Raw genomic sequence first — 15,683 nt, forward strand, 5'->3', positions numbered from 1 at the left:
ACATTTGATACAAGTGATCAGGAATTAGAATAGTGTTGTATTTGGGAAATTCCAGGGAGCAATTCCTTTGAAATTCTTAGGGAAAGTGATATCTAAAGTAAAATTCCATAACTGCTATAGACTGAATGTTTGTATCCACCGCTTTCGAATTCATGTATTGAAATCCTAACCTTAACTGTAAGGGCATTAGGTGGTGTGGCAGTGGGGCCTTTGGTGGGTAAGTCATGACAGTGGAATGGGATAGTAACCATATAATAGAGGTCTCAGAGAGCTTCCTCATCTCTTCTGCCATGTGAGGATGCAGTGAGAAGATGCCTATCCAGGAAATCAGAAAACATGTCATCACTGGATACCAAATCTTCCTTGATTTTGGACTTCCCATCCTCTAGAACTGTGAGAAATAAATTTCTGTTGCTTATAAGCCTCCTGGCCTATGATATTCTGTTACTGTGGTACAGAGTTAGAGGATAACTAAACTCCTGATAAATTGTTATGGTACAATAAAAATAGTTTTAATATAAAAGTTCCTCAAAAATGTATCTTCTATATACCTTTTCTTATCAAGTTATTGGAGAATGTGAACATTTGTAGCAGAAAGCAAATCAAAAAAGAGGAAGACCCAGTACCTGGCCAGGCAAAGGGGGTACCCAAGGGGATGGTGAATAATCAGGACAATAACCTGTGTAACAGGCCCAGAGAGCAGTAGTTCAGACTGGAGTAGGAGGGTGTAGGTATCCAGAAGCATTGTCCCAAAGGAACAGATAGAAATGCATAAAATAACCGCTGTGTTAAACAATGTTGAGAGGAAGGTTAATAGTAGTTATATAAAAACTAGGCGAATCATCCAATAAGGTGGTTATAAGGCCAAGGAAAACAAAAAGTATTTCAAGAAAGGAGAATATTATCACAGTGTACTATGTGGTTCAGATTTAGTAATATCTACATCAGCATGAAATATGAATGTTGAGGATAAATCAAATCCCAAAATTATAGTTTGATTGCATTTGGAAGATGAAGGAGGGGAAGAGTGTGTGCATGTATGTATGTGTATGTATATGTGTGTGTGTGTAACCACATATGGGTGATTCATGAGTTGAGAGTATAAAAGAACTAAATAGACTTAAACATAAGACCTAACACCATAAAAACCCTGGAAGAAAACCTAGGTAAAACCATTCAGGACATAGGCAAAGGCAAGGACTTCATGACTAAAACACCAAAAGCATTGGCAACGAAAGCCAAAATAGACAAATGCGATCTAATTAAACTTAAGAACTTCTGCACAGCAAAAGAAACAATCATTAGAGTGAACTGGCAACCAACAGAATGGGGAAAAATTTTTGCAATCTACCCATCTGACAAAGGGCTAAATATACAGAATCCACAAAGAACTAAAACAGATTTACAAGAAAAAAACAAACAAGCCCATCCCAAAGTCGGCGAAGGATATGAACAGACACTGTTCAAAAGAAGACATACATGAGACCAACAAACATATGAAAAAATGCTCATCATCACTGGTCATTAGAGAAATGCAAATCAAAACCACCTTGAGATACCACTTCACACCAGTTAGAATGGCAATCATTAAAAAATCTGGAGACAACAGATGCTGGAGAGGATGTGGAGAAATAGGAACAATTTTACACTGTTGGTGGGAGGGTAAATTAGTTCAACCATTGTGGAAGACAGCATGGCACTTCCTCAAGGACCTAGAAATAGAAATTCCATTTGACCCAGCAATCCCATTACTGGGTATATACCCAAAGGATTATAAATCACTCTATTATAAAGACACACACACACATATGCTCATAGTGGCACTGTTTACAATAGCAAGGACCTGGAACCAACCCAAATGCCCATCGATGATAGACTGGACGAGGAAAATGTGGCACATATACACCATGGAATACTATGCAGCCATAAAAAGTGATGAGTTCCTGTCCTTTGTAGGGACATGGATGAATCTGGAAACCATAATTCTCAGCAAACTGACACAAGAACAGAAAATCAAACACCGCATGTTCTCACTCATAGGCAGGTGTTGAACAATGAGAACACATGGACATAGGGAGGGGAGCATCACAAACTCGGGTCTGTTGTAGGGGGCAAGGGAGGGATGGGGGGTGGAGAGGTGGGGGAAGGATAACATGGGGAGAAATGCCAGATGTAGGTGATAGGGGAATGGAGGCAGCAAACCACATTGCCATGTGTGTATCTGTGCAACAATCCTGCATGATCTGCACGTGTACCCCAAAACCTAAAGTACAATTAAAATAAAAAAATTTTTTTAAGTTAAAAAAACACCTTATTTTATAACAGTATATCACTACATAATAATGCATAATGCATAAACCAGTGCCATCATGGTTTATAAGCCTTGCATAAGTATTTGAAATTTTAAACCTATATGTAACAATTTTGGTATTAACTAGGCATTATAAAGGACTAGGTAAAAGTAGTAATGCTTAATATCAGATGTAAAACTAGTACTATGAATATCAGTAAAAATATGGAAAGTCCCACTGGAATATCTATGGGGAAAATTAAAAAAGAAATGGGTATAAGAGACTTTCTAACATGTTTGAGCTTTTAAGAAATATGTTACTTCTATAATCAGAAAATCACAAAGATTATAAATGAATTTCTAAACTATAAAATTATTAATTTTCATAGTGATCATTTGTGATAATATGTCTCATTTACTAATTAGAAATATGATTTTTGCTGGATGTGGTGGCTCACACCTGTAATCTCACCATTTTGGGAGGCCAAGGTAGGAGGATCACTTGAGCTCAGGAGTTTCGGATCAGTCTAAGCAAGATGGCAAGACTCCATCTTTACAAAACCTGAAAAAATTAGCCAAGCCTGGTGATATGCACCTGTAGTCCCAGCTACTTAAGAAGCTGAGATGGGGGGATCCCTTGTGCCCATCAGTTCAAGGATGCAGTGAGCTGTGATCGTGACATTGCTCTCCAGCCTGGGCTAGAGAGCAAGATCCTGTCTCTAGAAAAAAAAAGATGATGATGATTTTTAAGGTACTTGAATACTAAGATTACTCTAGATATATATTTCTACTCCTCTGTTGATATACTTGATATTAAATATAAATTCTTACAGCTTGCTTGTCTGGACAGAGCAATGTGTACTTCTTGCTTTGAAATATGTACATGACATTATTTAAATGAGGCTATATGATGTGATAGAAAGAATATAAGTGATGAAGCCAGATATATTAGTACATTGTGTTCAAAGCTTGAATAGAACATTAAGATAAGTGACGTATTTTATGAAAAGCACAATATAGTGTTTAAATTTCCTTATGAGCCTCTTATATGTTCTATATTTATATATAAATGAAATATAAATTTAATCAATGCAGGAAATGTTTGTTTTAGGTGCTCTATTACCTACAAGATGCTGTACTAACTAGGTCATCTAAAGAAAAATATGTCTCTGCTTTCAAATTACTTGCAGTCATGTTGGGAAACATGGCAGAAACTGTAAATTGCTTATCCAAATCTGGAACCCTGGGAGTGATAACATGCCCTGCTATACCTGTGTATTTTCCAGCCTCTCTTGAAGATGGAATTGGCCAATGTAATATAAGTGAGAGTTTTGAGTTAGAATTTTAAGAAAGCTCTCTATCCCTTCCTTTTCTGTTTCTTCTTGCCTGGAACTCATTTCGGTGGCTGGAGTTCCAGCAGCAGTCTTGAGCCAGGAAGCACTCACAAAGGATGGTGGAGCAGAGAGGCAAAAGGCACATGAGTTCCTGATACAAGCCCTGGGCACTCTATATTCTGCTTTCCTTCAGAGGGAAAATGAATCCATAATATTCTATATTTTTTCAGTCCTACTTTCAGATTTCCTGATGTATGTATCCAATCTTCATCCTGATTAATATGTGAACTATGATATAAACAAGTGAAATTTTCAGTAATTAAAGAAGAAATGGCACATGGCAATATACAATTCATCGAGTGGTACAAATCCAGCATGGAAAAGCAGTATATATAGTGCCTGAGTCTTGAGATTGGGTTCTGAAAGTACATATAGAAACTTAATACAAGACAAAAGAGTCACCTTAAATTATTAAGGAAAAGGCAAACTTTTTAATAAATGATGTTGAAACAACTGAGTAACCATTTGGGAAAAGATAAAATTGAATCCATATATCATTTTGTGTTCCAAGATAAATTGCAAGTGGATTAGAAATATAAATGTTACAAAATAAAGCCACAAAATAAAAGAACAAAACACAAATTTCTTCATAACTTAGCAATGAGTAAAGCCTTTATAAATATGACTCAAAATCCAGAAACAATAACGACAAAGTGACGAAATTGATGACCAAGAAATGTAAAACTTGTGTGTGTCAAATAAAGAAAAACGTCCATAAGTAAAATTGAAAAGACAAATTAACAGCTGGCAAAAATATTTTCTATTTATGTTCTTCCAAAGGGATATCTCTCCAACACAAAAAAGAGCTCCTAGAAATCAATTTTAAAAAGCAGAACAACAACCCAACTGAAAAATGGGTGGAAGTCATAGTCCAGCAGTTCATATGAAAAGAAAACAAATGGCCCTTAAATGTATGAATATATGCTCATCTCACTAGAATAAATGAATGCAAAGGAAAAACACAATGAGAAACTATTTCTCACCTAACCATCAAATTGGCAAAAATTTAAAAGTTGACAAAACTATGGTAGAGGTTGAGAGAAATCAGGCGCTCTCATCCATTGCTAGTGGAGATACAAGGTGATACAATCCCATGGAGAGGAATGTGGCAATATATAACAAAATTACAGGACTTTGACCCTTTGATTTAACATTCCTACTTCTAAGAATATAATGTTCTACCTGTTACCTTATACCAAATTTCTATATATGTTTTCAGAGCCCAGACTTGACACTCAGGCACTATACACTGTTTCTCCATGCTGTATTGTGCCATTCAATAATTTGTATACTGCCATGTATCATTTCTTCTTCTTCTTTTTTTGAGATGGAATCTTGGTCTGTTGCCCAGGCTGGAGTGCAGTGGTGTGATCTCGGCTCACTGCAACCTCTGCCTCCCAGGTTCAAGCGATTCTCCTGCCTCAACCTCCTGTGTAGCTGGGATTATAGGCACTCACCACCATGCCCGGCTAATTTTTGTATTTTTAGAAGAGACGGGGTTTCACGATGTTGGTCAGGCTGGTCTCGAACTTTCTTGTGATCTTCCCTCCTCGGCCTCTCAAAGGGCTGGGAATTACAGGCATGAGCTACCATGCCCAGCCTCATTTCTTCTTTTATTAAATTTTTTATATTATTCTGTAATACAGCTGTACACATATAAAATTATAAATACATTATCATTTATAGCAACAAAAGATTATTTAAAACACACAAATATTCATCAATAAACATTGGTTAAATGAAACTAAGGTACATCTTCATAGTGGAAACTGTGGATCTTTCCCTAGATGGTTTATTTAAAAAAACATAAAAAAGAATATTGCTATGAGAGACTCCCAGGATATAATGTTAAGTTGAAAAGGCAACATAGAAGACAGTCTAGTATGTATGTATACTACCTTTTCATAGGTCACACACACACATTTACAATTATCATCTCATGATTTATAGATATCTAGATATTGTGAGATGATAATGATTATACACACACATTTATATATGTGTATATATACACATATATGTATATAGCCCATACATATATACACACACATATATGTATAGAATGTATAGCAATATGTATTACAGCAATAAAATTATTAAAAACACAAATATTCATCAACAAACATTGGATGAAACTAGGTACATCTTCATAATGGAAACTATGTAACTTTATCTATATAGGATATACATATAAGGTATAGATGTATAGAATATATGCTGTATATAGAATATATTCATATATAGGTATAGGAGATATATATATATCTCCTATCTATCTCCTATCTCTGTCTACAGAACCTAGTCCATAATGCTCCCAGGTCAATAACCAACCCCGCTGCCCAAATGTAGGTCTCTAAATGCTGTTCCCCAGTACAGGTACCAGGGATTCTTGGAATAATGGCTGCTCCTAGGTCTCGTGTAGAGAATTTACAAGGTGAGCTTAAAGCATCTCATTGTGCCACAAAACACAGGTGGGAGCTCTGAAAATCTAATTGAGTCATGTCAAAAGAACCCTGGAGCCAACTTGAAGTGGATCTCATTGGTCAAAGATGAGACAATTTGAGTGTCTAAAAGAAAAAAGTCGTCATAACTGATCGGTATGCAGTGACTACATAAAAATCCACAAGTCGGCCGGGCGCGGTGGCTCAAGCCTGTAATCCCAGCACTTTGGAAGGCCGAGGCGGGTGGATCAAGAGGTCAAGAGATCAAGACCATCCTGGTCAACATGGTGAAACCCCGTCTCTACTAAAAATGCAAAAATTAGCTGGGCATGGTGGCGCGTGCCTGTAATCCCAGCTACTCAGGAGGCTGAGGCAGGAGAATTGTCTGAACCCAGGAGGCGGAGGTTGCGGTGAGCCGAGATCGCGCCATTGCACTCCAGCCTGGGTAACAAGAGCGAAACTCCGTCTCAAAAAAAAAAAAGAAAAAGAAAAAGAAAAAAGAAAGAAAAATCCACAAGTCAATAATAATATTTCTTACACAATTCATAGAACAAGGCATACCGATTGTCACTCCAAAATGCTTTTGTGTTCCTTGTCTGAACGGTTGAGCAAGTTTTTCTGTTTCTGACAGAACTGAATTCTTCAAGATCCAGCTCAGATGCTGCTTCCTCTGGGAAGCTTTCCCTAAAGCCTCCATGCGATTCATTCATTCTCTGTATTCCATCAGAGCTCATTGTACATGCCTCTTTAAATGTACCTATCAATACTGTATTAACATTACTTATTTAACTGTATTTTCTCTCTAGACTGTAAGTTTATAAATACAGCACCTGCCTGGGTTTTATTTTGTTGCTCCTAGTATTTACCACATAGTAAAGATAGCTTTATATACAATACTACATAATATTTTACATGTTACGAATAAATAGATCAAGTTCAATAGCATCCTCTGTTTCTTCTTGGTCATGCAATATAGATTTGTCCATATTTTAGAAACTGGCTGAGTGTCATTACACGCTTCGCTGTTTTAGCTAACATGAAAAAAATTCCATCACGATAGTTTTTTGGTGTTTTTTTTTTTTTTTTAAGTTTTTTCACCTATCAACCATAGCTTTAGCACTGAGTAGCCTAGAAAATATCCTACAGTATTTTCCTGATTCTCAGCCTTAGGCAATAACTTCCCATCGTATTCTGATCTATTCCAGTCTATTTCCTCTCCCTTTCTTTCCACATACATAAACCTACTGGTAATATACGGCAGGGAGTAACAAAGTCAAAATTATTGATTAAATAAAAACTTGTTAGTAATTGGTGGTTGTAACATTTTTAAAATAGTAGTCTGAAATTAATGCTTTAAAAACTTAATATGGGTCCGAGCATGGTGGCTCATGCCTGTAATCCCAGCAATTTGGGAGGCCAAGGCGGGCAATTCACGATGTCAGGAGATCGAGACCATCCTGGCTAACACGGTGAAACCCGTCTCTACTAACAAAAACAAAAGATTAGCCGGACGTGGTGGTGGGCCCCTGTAGTCCCAGCTACTCGGAAGGCTGAGGCAGGAGAATCACTTGAACCAGGGAGGCGGAGGTTGCAGTGAGCAGAGATCACGTCACTGCACTCCGGCCTGGGCAACAGATACTTTATCTCAAAAAAAAAAAAAAAAAAAAAAAAAAATACCACACACAACAAAACCTCAATTTGATCTGATGTCTAACACACCAACGACAACCAAGCCGCTATGTTAAATTTCCTGTGTGAAACTTCTCTCATGTAGTCTTTTACTGTATGGAATCTTTCACGCACACGTGCACACATTCAGTCTTAGGTCTTTGTGGACTTTTAAGCATTAACAATTTAGGTAGTAGAGGTGGCGCAAACTGTCTGTGAAAGGCACGTACAAACGCGTTCAGCTGAGGGGAAAACTCTCATACACAGTAGGTGGCATCTCATCGGGTGAACGCCGATGTGTGTGGTCAAGGCAGTGGCTAACGCCGGCCTGTGCTTCGGGGGAGTCTGCCCTGCTCCTCCGTGGGGTAGGACGGAGGCGTTAGAAACGTGAGTTGAAACAGGTGAGAGTGACGCGCAGCAGCCGCTCGAGCTGCGCTGTGCAGGAGAGATGTGGCGCTGGCCGCGGTGCTGAACTTGTTCTCGGGGCGATCCCGAAGTCGGTGGGCCAGGAGGGGCCAGTCGGGTTTGTGAATTCCCTGGCAACCGGCAGTCTCACGTCCTCGGGTGTGGATTTCTGGCTCTAAGCAGGAGACGCACAGACTCCTGAGGGCCACCTGGCTAGTGTAGGGATGGCCTTTGACCTATTCCCACCGGCACAGCTTCTACTTCTCAACAGCAAGGCATCTACTATTTATTGAGTGCCTCCGGCGGTCCCTGACACTTGACATTCACCCTCAGTGGTCCGCACAAAACATTGCAATTTAAAGAAAAAGAAGTAACGCTCAAGAGGTTGAAGACCTTGCCCAAGGGAACACGACTACCAAATGGCTGATCTCTCTCCATGATGCTCAAAAAATGTTTCCTGCACACTATCCACGTGCCAGCCTCATAGCCTCTTCTTGCTGGCTCCACACACCTCCAACTCTGCCTTTTTCCTTTCTCCTGTTCCCTCCCCGATCACCCTCGGCACCCCGCCACCAGGTTTACATCAAGCAAAGTAATCTCCCCGTACAGTAGACCCTCTATCACCACCAAGTCATACAAAAAACTGGGATTCAGGACAGGGTTTATTCATATATTTTGCCCCTATGCGCTCAGAAGTCCAAACCGAGTGGGAGATCCAACACTGGCCCCGAGACCCCAGCTTGCTGTGTGACCTTGGACAAGTAGTCACATCGCTAAACCTGAGTTCTAGAACTGCGTGAGATTATTCTTCGGTGCTCATCGATATGGATACAAACACATGGTCCTTCTTTTTCTCTCTCTCTCTATCGTTCTTCTCAAGTCGAGTTGGGCAAGCTCGCTTTTTCTTCCCACCAGGGCCATAGCCAGCTCTAGCCCTTGTGGAGAAGAAATCAGGTCCCGGCTGCTAAAGGTGTTCTCCCCACCCCCAACCCCCGGGTTCTTCCGGGGCACACTAGCCCAGCGTCGCCCAGGACTCCGGAGAGAGCTCCTCACGCTCCCGCTTCGCGGCGCCTGGTCCCTGCGGTCCCCACGCGCTGGGACGCTTTGGGAAGTGCGAGATGGAGCTGGAGCGAGAACGCGAATGCAAGGCAGGGCTGGTGACAGGTATGTGTGTGGGCGCCGGCCGGAGGCTGTGTTGGGAGAGAGAAACTTTGGGGGAGATGGTGGGGGAAAGGGGAGGTGCCAGAGAAAGCAGTGGGTCACTCGCCCACTGACCATTAGTCTCTCTCCCTCTTCCACGTCCCCATCTCACCTCCTCCCTCGGCTTCTGCCTCTCAACTCCCTCTTTCTCCTCCAAGCATCCTCCCTACGCGTCTGCACCCGCTCCTCCCTCGCACCCTCCCGCGCCTAAGGGGACCTCCTCGGGAGCCAGCTCGGTCCAGTCTCCCAGCGCTGTCACGTCCCAGAGCCTGTTCGGCTGAGCCCGCAGCATGTGGAACGCGACGCCCAGCGAAGAGCCGGGGCTCAACCTCACGCTGGCGGACCTGGACTGGGATGCGTCCCCCGGCAACGACTCGCTGGGCAACGAGCTGCTGCCGCCCTTCACTGCGCCGCTGCTGGCGGGCGTCACAGCCACCTGCGTGGCGCTCTTCGTGGTGGGCATCGCTGGTAACCTGCTCACCATGCTGGTGGTGTCGCGCTTCCGCGAGCTGCGCACCACCACCAACCTCTACCTGTCCAGCATGGCCTTCTCCGACCTGCTCATCTTCCTCTGCATGCCCCTGGACCTCGTTCGCCTCTGGCAGTACCGGCCCTGGAACTTCGGCGACTTGCTCTGCAAACTCTTCCAATTCGTCAGCGAGAGCTGCACCTACGCCACGGTGCTCACCATCACAGCGCTGAGCGTCGAGCGCTACTTTGCCATCTGCTTCCCGCTGCGGGCCAAGGTGGTGGTCACCAAGGGCCGGGTGAAGCTGGTCATCCTCGTCATCTGGGCAGTGGCCTTCTGCAGCGCTGGGCCCATCTTCGTGCTAGTCGGGGTGGAGCACGAGAACGGGACCGACCCTCGGGACACCAGCGAATGCCGCCCCACCGAGTTCGCGGTGCGCTCTGGACTGCTCACAGTCATGGTGTGGGTGTCCAGCGTCTTCTTCTTCCTTCCTGTCTTCTGTCTCACGGTCCTCTACAGTCTCATCGGCAGGAAGCTGTGGCGGAGGAGGCGCGGCGATGCTGCCGTGGGCGCCTCGCTCAAGGACCAGAACCACAAGCAAACCGTGAAAATGCTGGGTGGGTCTCAGAGCGCGCTCGAGGTTTCTCTCGCGGGTCCCCTCGTCTCCCTGTGCCTTCTCCCTTCTCTCTGAGTCTCCATCTCTATTTCCCCCTGAGCCTCTACCTCTTTTTTCAGTTTCTCTGGGCCTCTGTCTCTCTGCATGTCTCTCAATTATTCTCTCCCCTTGCTTTCTTGAGTGATGTCTTTGGTCTCTCCATCTCTCTGTCTCTGTTACTCTCTCTCCTCCCCCTTTGTCAGTGTCTTGACTCTTTCTTACCGTCTCTATCTCTTTGTGTCTCTTCCTGTTCCTTCTTTCATGCAAAAATGTCCCACATTTGTATTTCCCTAAAATGAATTTTATATCAGCCCAGAAACTACATTTTAAAATTGAGATATCTTATAAAAGTCTATTGTGGTCTTAAGCGTTAAAAGTGAGGACTGACTTCCTGCCTTAAATAGGATTTGTGGATATCTAAGTTACATTAAGAAAAGCAGGGCTTGGATCTAGAAAATATTCAGTGGTAAATTCAACCAAAGACATGATCAATTTGGATAAACCTATTAGAGATTATTCATTTTTCTTTCAATATTGTGATTTGTTTTCTGCTCTGCATTTTTTCAGATAATTGCATCAATTCTATTTACCCTGTTGCTGTTTATACAGCTTTGTAAGGAAGTCAGTGACAAATCGGTAGTCTCATTTGTTTTCATGATTACCTGCCTCTTCAGGTAGGATAGAGTAGGATAAGGAAAAGAAAAAGTAGAATAAACAAAGCTCCAACAGGAGAAAAAGAGACTTTGTGGAAACCAACAGAATTTACTGGTTCCCCAAATGACCCTTCAGGAACATCTGGGTAAAATGTCATAACTGGATTTGCAGAACGTTTATTGCAAAAATTCAGTGTCTTTAAGTATATGTGTTTGGTACAAGTGAGTAATAAAAAATGTGTTTATATCCCAGCAAAATATTAATTCTATTTGCATTTTCAAAACCAAGGTCTGTATATTTTATTATTTAGATATTATAGTCAAGACTTCATGTTTACTGACATATTTTAAGGCTTCTTAGAAGTCATTCCAGGATGATTTCATATTTCCAATTTTACAATTCCTGGATCCTGCATATTAAAGTGATAGAGTTTATTCAATGAATGTCAAATATTTTATTTTCTGGACCAGTGATTCTCATGATATGACTCATAGGTTCTAAGCCCACTAGTGTTAGAGGACTCTAAGCTGTCACCTATGAGATTCAGATTGTCATTGTGGAAGTTAAGTTGCTACTATAAACTTAGTTTTAAGGACGAGTTTAATACTTTCCTCCAATTTTATTTTCAAGCCATTAATTTCCTCATTGATGTCTCAAAACCAATGTTAACTTTCTTCTTCCTGGACAATTTGACGGGGATCACTAAAGTGTTACAAAGACTAAAAAATTATTTGCTATTATTTTTCCCTGATTTCTGAATTTCAAACAACCTAAAAACTTAGACATTGTTAAAAATTATCTTACACAGGCAAAATGAAGACTTGGATGGATGATAATTTATATGAATTGGTTTAATAACAGCCTTACTTGTATCTATTGTAGGTGGCATAGAATCACCCATCTCAGTGATTCTTAATCCTGATTGTATGTTCAATCCTCTGTGAAACTTTAGAAAAAAAGAAAAGGAAAAGCCTATCCCCTGATCTCCCTCTTAGATATTTAAATTGACCGAGTCTATACTACATCCAAGGAATCTGCATTGTTTGCAAAAGTGCCCCAGGAGACTCGGATACACAGCTATGGTTGGATACAACAACTTTGTGTGTGTGTCTAACACGTAACAACTGCTGGACTATTGTGAATAAATGGTCTAGTCAGTTGAGTCAATATGTCAAGTCAACACAAAATCACTCAGGTAGTTGTTAAATAGAAATGACTGGGAAGCTCGGTAAAAATTGTTGAACTGTTGGTCCAGACAGACTGAATCTTTGTTAAAATGTAGGAATGAGGAAGAACAGAACACAATGTTTCTCTGAAGTCAATGGTCATAGTCCATGAAACAAAACAGTCTTAAAAATAGAATGTGATTCGCTATGACAATTCTTGAGCTGATTATCTCTCTCCCATTGTCCTTTTAGCTGTAGTGGTGTTTGCTTTCATCCTCTGCTGGCTGCCCTTCCACGTAGGGCGATATTTATTTTCCAAATCCTTTGAGCCTGGCTCCTTGGAGATTGCTCAGATCAGCCAGTACTGCAACCTCGTGTCCTTTGTCCTCTTCTACCTCAGCGCTGCCATCAACCCTATTCTGTACAACATCATGTCCAAGAAGTACCGGGTGGCGGTGTTCAGACTTCTGGGATTTGAACCCTTCTCCCAGAGAAAGCTCTCCACTCTGAAGGATGAAAGTTCTCGGGCCTGGACAGAATCTAGTATTAATACATGACCTAGCACATTGCTTATTACAGTCACTGCTTATTCTAAACCAGAAGCCATAGCACAGCAGAACTTGGGAGGAAGCTGAAGGTTAATTTTGGAATTAGGAACATGTAGATCCCTGAAACAACTGGGAGGGAAAAAAGACATCATTTGTAGGGTGCGAGCAGTTTGATTTGATTGCACACTTATTAGTGCTCTCATACACTATTTCTGCATATTCATTGCCCATGATTTTTCATTCTGCTGTGGGTGCTGGTGAGGGCTTTGCAATTCAGAGAAAGGAGGAAGTGCAGAGTGAGCAATTAGGGCACTTCGTGGTGGGTAAAGACATTTGCTTTGCTTTTTCAAATGATCAAAATTATTTGGTTAAAAGAATGACATTACAATAAAAATTTTAAAACGTAACTTTTTAAAAACCAGCAATTTTCATAAAGCTCTAGAGCAGTGCTGTCCAAGAGAAATATAACATAAGGCACATGAAAAAATTATTAAAAATAAATTTACATTTTTTTTTCACACTAAGTCTTTGAAATCTGGCATGCTTTTTACACTTAACAGATTCCCTCAATTTGGACACTAACTTTTCATCAGTAATATTTGATGTGTTTAGAGTTCATAAAATTTACACATAAAATGTAGTTTCAACAACCTAAGTTGTCTAAACACACTTAAAATTTTTCCAATAACTGAAACAACTATAAACTTTTAAACTTAAAATTAATTAAAGTTAAAAATTCAGTTCTTCAGTTGCACTAGTTACATTGCAAGTATCCAATAGCTCGAGGTTACCACCCAGAACAGTGTGGTTCTAGAGTATATACAAAATTATCATTCACGTTATAGAAAATGTTTAAAAATAAATACCCTTTTCCTAAAATATTTTTATAGTGATGTTCACACAGCCGACTTTCAGAGTGATGAATACTAAAAAATCATACCTAAATGTCCTGTTCTGTGTGCTCAGAAGAGAATGGATATGAAATGTGTAACATACATTTTTAAATTGAGTTGCATGTGTTAATATTCAGGAAATGGAACTTTATAAAACTTGTAGGTAATCACAAACTGCCTTATATGGCTTAACAAAGGTTTTTAAGCCAATCATAAGGCTTTGATTTGTGAATAAGGGAATAATTTGTAACGTACTCTGGCAAGCTTACAAGAAAGTTAATGAATATAGAAATTTTTCAAGTGATGAAGGCAGACCCATGTGAAACTCAGAATCCTCTAAATGCTACTGCTTATTGATAGTAAAAACTTTCGAAGATCTTACAGGCATTTATTTTAAAGTACCTATGTTGTGTTCTGTCTCCAAATTAGTTTTGCTGCTTATATCCAATTGCTTATCTGATAGATATGATCACCTGGATTTCCAGACTCTTTCTTAATTGTAATTATGAATGAGTAGGTATCTTCAACTAAAAATTGTACATTTGGTTATAAGTATGTAATTTTCATTTATGTTGGCATTGCTTCCTATTTAATCAACTCTTGCATACTAAAGGTATTAACCCAAAAGTAACTTTTTCATAATCCTGTGCAATACTGAGTCATTAAGCAGTTCCTTCATGAAGTTACTAGTTCACAACTATGGAATGGATGGAGCCATTTAGGGAAATTCCTGCCATGACTGTTTTTTCCTTCATCAAAAAGAAAGATGATCATGATAAAATAATTGATTGACTATTTAGTTTGGAATCATTCAAACACAATAATTAGAATTATTTCTCTAGAAAAATATTTCTGAGATCCATTCTGACACTAAAACTGCACCATCAATGTGGTCTAAATACAGAACGTTAGCAAGCTGATTATTTAGTTAATTCTTAAGAGTGCATCAATATTAAAAAAACAAAGAAACACTGACTCATTTAAGTCCATGGGATACTAATTAGGGCATTGAGCATTATTGACCTGGAGAGGCCCAATAAATCCTAAAGAGGAAGTTCAGCTTCCTGAAGCCTTAGAAAATTTTTGTCTACAAATACATCCTACTTGAGAAGAAACAAACAAGAAAACCTTGACCTCCATCACACAGTTGATTTCTTTGGAGAAAAAAAATCCCAACTTTTAATTCATTGCTTAGCCTTGTCTCTTGTGGGTTCATGTCTTGACCTAATTCACTTCCAGGGAGTAGTTAACGTAGTAGGGACCACCACTGTCCTTCACCGGTATTTATCTGGAAACTCAAGAGAATATATTGGAGAAAGAGATCTTTAATTTGTCTTCTTATACCATTGCCTTTTTATTGTTTGTAGCTTCTTTATTTTATCATACTCCTTAAATCATTTAAAACTCAGGGAAAGGAGGAACTTACACTGAGGAACATTGTTTGGTATGTGCCTGATACGTTCTAAACTCTAACAATCAATAAGCCAAGGATTTTATCCTTAAGAAGCTCACAATCATGTGTGTGTGTTATGTTGCAGCAGGCAACTGATAAATTCTTTAAATTGTGAAGTAAACAGGGTGACATTGGATCGAGAGGCTGGCTGTTCATCCCATTGTGTTGCTGTGTATTTGGCTAAAAATAAATTCAAGATGAGCTGTTCCTCCATCAACTGCTCAATTTTGTAGACACAGTTAATGTGTCTCCTAGCGGTAATTACACTCAACACATTCCTCATCAATGTAGGGAAAGTAAAGTGATTTATTTTTACTCTGGGTTTCCATTTTCCTGGTTATCTTGCAATGAGGTGTTTGTTACCACACCTTACACTGTGGCACAAAATCAAGTGTTGGATAATTTTCATTACAGGGAGTAACTGTTATATAAGTAACAACTTTTTTT

The 15,683-nt window shown here is 40.0% G+C and overlaps 1 protein-coding gene across 1 annotated transcript; it reads left to right on the top strand.

Annotated features, from left to right (window-relative positions):
• The first annotated feature begins 9,645 nt into the window (after positions 1-9,645).
• GHSR (growth hormone secretagogue receptor) lies at positions 9,646-14,811 on the top strand. The gene is made up of 2 exons (XM_012466678.2): positions 9,646-10,484; positions 12,595-14,811. Exons 1-2 carry the CDS (start codon positions 9,689-9,691, stop codon positions 12,897-12,899), a joined length of 1,101 nt encoding a protein of 366 aa, XP_012322101.2. The 5' UTR covers positions 9,646-9,688; the 3' UTR covers positions 12,900-14,811.
• Positions 14,812-15,683: the final 872 nt, after the last annotated feature.

This window comes from Aotus nancymaae, unplaced genomic scaffold (assembly GCF_030222135.1).
Source record: "Aotus nancymaae isolate 86718 unplaced genomic scaffold, 86718_ANA_hifiasm-v0.15.2.pri h1tg000019l, whole genome shotgun sequence".
NCBI classification, from domain to species: Eukaryota; Metazoa; Chordata; class Mammalia; order Primates; family Aotidae; genus Aotus; species Aotus nancymaae.